General features: G+C 59.4%; 1 protein-coding gene across 1 annotated transcript; it reads right to left on the minus strand.

Annotated features, from left to right (window-relative positions):
- Window positions 1-2,416: 2,416 nt before the first annotated feature.
- On the minus strand, window positions 2,417-5,525 carry RUSC1 (RUN and SH3 domain containing 1; the record flags this gene model as incomplete). Its single annotated transcript, XM_009084110.1, is given in 9 exon segments — window positions 2,417-2,585; window positions 3,252-3,380; window positions 3,661-4,295; window positions 4,297-4,341; window positions 4,512-4,663; window positions 4,858-4,904; window positions 4,992-5,097; window positions 5,183-5,357; window positions 5,451-5,525. Coding segments are annotated over 9 exon segments (1,533 nt in total), but the record flags the coding sequence as incomplete, so codon positions are not given.
- Window positions 5,526-5,555: the final 30 nt, after the last annotated feature.

A 5,555-nucleotide genomic window follows, 5' to 3' on the forward strand; every position in this document is an offset into this window, starting at 1 on the left:
GTTTTTTTTGGGGGGAGGTTGGGATGGAGGGGAGGGAAGGGGATGGAGGGGGGAGCAGTGGGATCTGAGGCCAAGGATCTGCAGAGGGATCGGGACAGGATGAGCCATGGGATCCATGGGCCAAGGATCTGCAGAACCATGGGATCCATGGGCCAAAGCTTTGGAGGGGGATCAGGACAGGCTGATCCATGGGATCCATGGGCCCAGGCAGTGGGATCTGAGGCCAAGGATCTGCAGAGGGATCGGGACAGGATGAGCCATGGGATCCATGGGCCAAGGATCTGCAGAACCATGGGATCCATGGGCCAAAGCTTTGGAGGGGGATCAGGACAGGCTGATCCATGGGATCCATGGGTCAAGGCTCTACAGAGGGATCAGGACAGGCTGATCCATGAGATCCATGGGCCAAGGCTCTGCAGAGGGATCAGGACAGGCTGATCCATGAGATCCATGGGCCAAGGCTCTGCAGAGGGATCAGGACAGGCTGATCCATGAGATCCATGGGCCAAGGCTCTGCAGAGGGATCAGGACAGGCTGATCCATGAGATCCATGGGCCAAGGCTCTGCAGAGGGATCAGGACAGGCTGATCCATGAGATCCATGGGCCAAGGCTCTCCAGAGGGATCAGGACAGGCTGATCCATGAGATCCATGGGCCAAGGCTTTGGAGGGGGATCAGGACAGGCTGATCCATGGGATCCATGGGGCCAAGGCTTTGGAAGGAGATCAGGACAGGCTGAGCCATGGGATCTGTGGGTCAGGGCTCTGCAGGGGGATCAGGACAGGCTGATCCATGGGATCCATGGACTGGTGCAGATGACACTGAGTTGGGTGGGATGAAGATCTGCTGGAGAGCAGGAAGGCTCTGCAGAGGGATCAGGAGAGGCTGAGCCATGGGCCAAGGCTCACACAGGAACAAAACAGCTTCTTCATTTCACCCTTCTATGGAACTTCTGGTTCCCTTTCCCAGCCTGACTCTCCACATCCATGAAAACGACCCCTACACTCAGCTTCCCTTGGAAGCAGAGGCACCAGCCAAGGTGTTTCACTTGGCAAAGGCATTGAAATCCCACCTGCTTTCCTCCTCTCCTGCTGTGACCCCATTCCAAAGTCCAGAGGCAGCTGTGGAATTCAGTGAAACCTTCAGGCAGCCAAGCAAAGTTCCAATTAGGAGATAATATCCCTGGGAGAGGAAGTTCCAGAGAGAGAAGTGAGATGGGAACAGACCAAAAGCAGAGCAGCTCTGCCCTGGCAGCAGAGCCCAGTCCAGCAGCTCTTTGCCACCCAGGAGGGAAGTCAGAGGGGTGAAATGTGGCTCTTGGCTCGGAATTGCCCCTGGGATTAAGCTCCTGCTGCCACGTGGCCATTCCCTGGCTGCTCCCCAGTGTGGCCACCTCTCTCTTTCACCAGGAAACCCAGTATGAAATGCAAATTCTGGGATGAAATCACAAGCAATGACAAAAGCCTGTAAAATATCAGAGCCATCCAGGCCCTAGTGACATCCTGTGGTAGTCACAAGGCTGGCTGAGGTTAAATAACTCACCAAACCAACTGGCCCAGACTGTTTGCAGTGCTGTGCAGTGCGTTGGGCTGGTCCTCAGGAGCCTCCTCCAGGGTATTCCTGGCCCTGAGTGGCTGCAGCTCCCTCATCCCACACTGTGGAGGAGCCTGAGCACCTTCTGCTGTGGTATGAGGCCTCCTGGTTGGTGTCCAACCCTGATGATGAGCTCCAGCACACTCTGGCTGCTCCTGGAGGAGCATTTTCCCACCCCATCCCCATCCCCATCCCAAGCCACCCACGCCGGGATGAGCCACGTGGCCATTCCCAGCCCCTCCAACCCCAATGATTGATTCCTTCACACGTGTGGCCACGTGAGTCACAACCTTTATTTCCAGCTTTTTCCCTGTGGAACAAGCTCATTCCTGTGGTTACAACTATTTACAGAGTGTGCAGGGTGGTTGGGACCAGCCTGGACCACCGACCACGGGGCAGAGCAGAGCACGTGGAGGTGGCAGCAGTGGCAGGACATGGAGACAACATACAGGACTGGGATGCCAGGCAGGGGCTGTCCTTGCCCTGGCAGAGATGTGGCAGCAGCTAAGGGACCATGAGCAAGAGCAGCTCCCACACAGGAGCCACAGAGCAGTGCCAGGAGGTCCACGGGGACACGCGGCAGACGCCAACGCCATGCGAAGGAGCAGCGGTGACAGACACAGGTTGGGGACCCTGTGAGCTGCCAGCCCCGAGGCTGGTGAGGGCCCAGGGGTGGTGAAGCCCTGAAGGAGGTGAAATCCTGGAGGACATGAAGCCCTGGAGGAGGTGAAGCCCTGGAGAAGCCATGGCAGAAGAAAGCCCTTCCCGGAGGCGGCACCTGCTCCATCAAGCTCAGCTGTTTCCTCAGGTCTTCTCCACCTCCTCACAAAATCAGGGATGTGTAACCGACAGGAACGAGGCCAGTGCTGTTTCCATGGCAGCAGCGGATCCAGTCTTCATCCACGGTGGAGAGCAGCTGCAGGATGTCTCCTTTCTGGAAGCTCAGGTGCCCTTCGGCGGTGCCTGTGTGGTCGCACAGTGCCCGAACTGCCCTGCACCACAGTCACCATCAGGGACTCCCCTCCCCACCGACCCCCAGGACCCTCAGAGGCTCCCACACCACTCTGGGGGGAGATGGTTGATGCTCCTGTGTGGAGCCAGTGATCCCCTCCTTGGGCAGGGGAGGGATCTGAGCAAGGAGCCACTTGGCAGTTGTCCTGCCAAGCAAACCCTGGGAATGGGAGCAGAGTGGGAGCAGCTCCAGTGCAGAGGGTGTAGGGACATCAGAGTCAGGACCAGAGAGGGCTGGGGGGGAGGAGGGAGGTGATCAAACATGGTTTGGGATGGTCACACACCCAACCCTTCTTGCTTGGACACACCACTGTGGCTGTTCTGACTGCCACAGCCTGGTCAGAACTTCCACGGGGTTGTCCCAGAGAAGATGCCACAAATCCAGAAAGCACACAGGAAAATGCTAAAAATCCCCCCCCCAAAAAAAAGATATCTAGGAAAAACAACTGATCCCATGTGGGCAGAGACATGAGTTCTCCCAAAGCTCAGCAGGAGCTGAGAATGCTCAGGGATGCAGTGATGGTGCCTTTCCCTAGAGAGGCACCTGGAACCCCCAGGCCCTGTCTGGGAGCAGCTTTGGCTCCCCCCTGCCCACCCAAACCCAGCAGCAGCTTGGCAGCCCCCAACACCCCCCTGTCCTGCCTCACCTGTGGGCCTGGGGCAGGGCAGACGTTCTCCTCTGCGGCTGTTCCTGAGTGTGGGTCCTGTCCAACGTCAGCCCCTTCACCACCCCGGCCAGGACACGGGGGCTGGGGGACAGCCAGCGGGAGGGTCTCCTGCCACAGAGCAAAGGCAGCTCACCTGGGAGCTTTTCCCATCACCTGAGCAGGTTGTGGTGGTGCTCTGGGAGGGGACAAGCACCACTGAACCTCCACCGTGAGCTGCTGCTGCTCCACAGGATTGAACAACACGATGGCAGCAGCACTTGGGACAGGCACTAATGCCAGGAGCACAAACAAGGCCTGTGGTCAGCTCTCCATGCCCTGCCTGGGGTAGAAACCCTTTCCCCAGCCCATGCTGCCTCTGCCATCAGCCTGCCCAAGCTTAGGGTCTTACCTGGACCTGGCCGAGACGGCGTCAGGACTCGGGGGAGAGCTCCTGGATGATGGGTTGGTGGCTCCAAAGAGCCATCCCAGCCAGCTGCCCGTGTCAGGACCAGGAGCAGCAGAAGGACCACCTGCCCCTGGGCCAGAAGGTGCTGCCTGGCTCCTGTTGGCACGAGGCTCTTGGGAAGCAGCCAGGAGCTTCTCTCCAGCAGTGGGATCATCCAGCTCGGTGGGTGCTCCCGTTCCAGTGTGCAGGATGAGGTCTTCAGGGGAGGAGGTCCCTGAGGTGTCAGTGCTGCTGCTGAGCTTTGGGCCAGAGCATTCAGGAGCAGCTTTGGACTGCAGGAGCTGCAGCTCTGTGCCTCCAGGCTCACTGAGGGAGGTTTGGGGTCGTGCAGCTTGCCCAGGGCTGGAATCCCCTGCAGCCACTCGCAGCTTCGTCCACCACACCAAGGGGAACTTTTCCTTGCTAGGAGCAGTGTAAACCCTGGAGGTCTGGCTCAGCTGGCCCCACCAGCCACTGAGGCCAGCCCCAGTGCCCTCCTCGGGCCCCTGGCACTCTGGAGGGCTCTCAGCCCCCAACAAGCTGCGGCTGAGCTGATCCCCCCAGCGCAGCACGTGCTGGAAGGTTTGCTGCAGGGCAGCCCCGACCGGGGGGGCAGGGACCAGCCCACCCAGGGTTGATTGGGACCTTGTGCTGCCCCTGGAGCTTCCCACCCTCCCCAGGACATCAGGGGGGATCTCATCCTCCAGGCTGGCCCTGGCAGAACCCCTTTGGCTCTCCAGAGGTGGCTGCAGAGCAGAGCGAGGGGTGGGAGAGAGAGGAGACTCCAGTCGCCGGGACAAGGGTCGGACATCCACGGGGAGGTGGTGGTGTTCAAACAGCAGGTCAAGGTGGAAAGTCAGCACTGAGAGGGGCTGGATGAGCAGCAGCAGTTCATCAGCAAGGTGGGGGAGACGACCTTGGCTCAGGGCAAAGAAGGCTGTGGGTGAGTACAGCACAGAGATGACACCTGCGAGACAAGGACAGGCTGGGCAGGTACAGAACTCCCTGCCCTTGCCATCCCTTCCCAGAGCCAGCAGGGATGTTTGTGAGGGTCAGACCTTGAGGATGCACCATGGAAAATGATGCTCTGATCCAGTGGGATTATCAGCCTGGAAGGTGTAAGGAGGTTTGGGGATGAACTCCTGGGCACTGTGTCCTTACCTGGGCTCTTCTGCAGGTGAGAGATCCACAGCTCCAGCTGTTTAGTGCTAAAGAAGACAAAGAGAAGCCAAATTAGAGCCCTTGGGGCTGTTCCAACCTGCCATGGCAGCAGGGCCATAGGAGCCAATACTCACTTCAAAAGGCCTAGGATAAAGGCATGGAACTTCTGCCTGTTGCTGCTGAGGGGGGTCAGCCCAGCCACGTGCCAGCACAGGGTTTGGAGGGAGCGTGTGTTGGGCCCTGTGGGGTGCACAGCACAGTCAGTCACTGCTCAGGGCTGGAACAGCACTCTAGGCACCTGGAGATGCCACCACCTCCCACCCACCTGTCTTCACAGAGGCTTCCACCACACTCCAGGGGGAAGTTTTCCTCTGGCCCGTGATAACATCCTTCTGGAAGGGCTTCAGCCCGTCCTCCACCAAAGCATAGAGCGCAGGGCAGAGGGTGTGCAGCAGCAGATAACCCACGTCGGGGCTGAGCCGACTGTCTCCCAGCTGAGCCTGCAGGAGGAGGCACAACGAGAGGGGAGGGAGGAAGGGGAAGGGAAAAACCTGACCCTGATCCCTCCTGCACACCCCAGCCCAGGTCCTCACCTTCTGCACCAGGTTCCGTGCGGTGCTGAAGTGAGCGATCACCTTGTCCACGGCAGAGCTGACAGCGACCAGCAGAGCTGCGGGGGAGGAGGAGGAGGAGGAGGA

The sequence above is a fragment of the Acanthisitta chloris genome, unplaced genomic scaffold (genome assembly GCF_000695815.1).
Source record: "Acanthisitta chloris isolate BGI_N310 unplaced genomic scaffold, ASM69581v1 scaffold29801, whole genome shotgun sequence".
Classification (NCBI taxonomy): Eukaryota; Metazoa; Chordata; class Aves; order Passeriformes; family Acanthisittidae; genus Acanthisitta; species Acanthisitta chloris.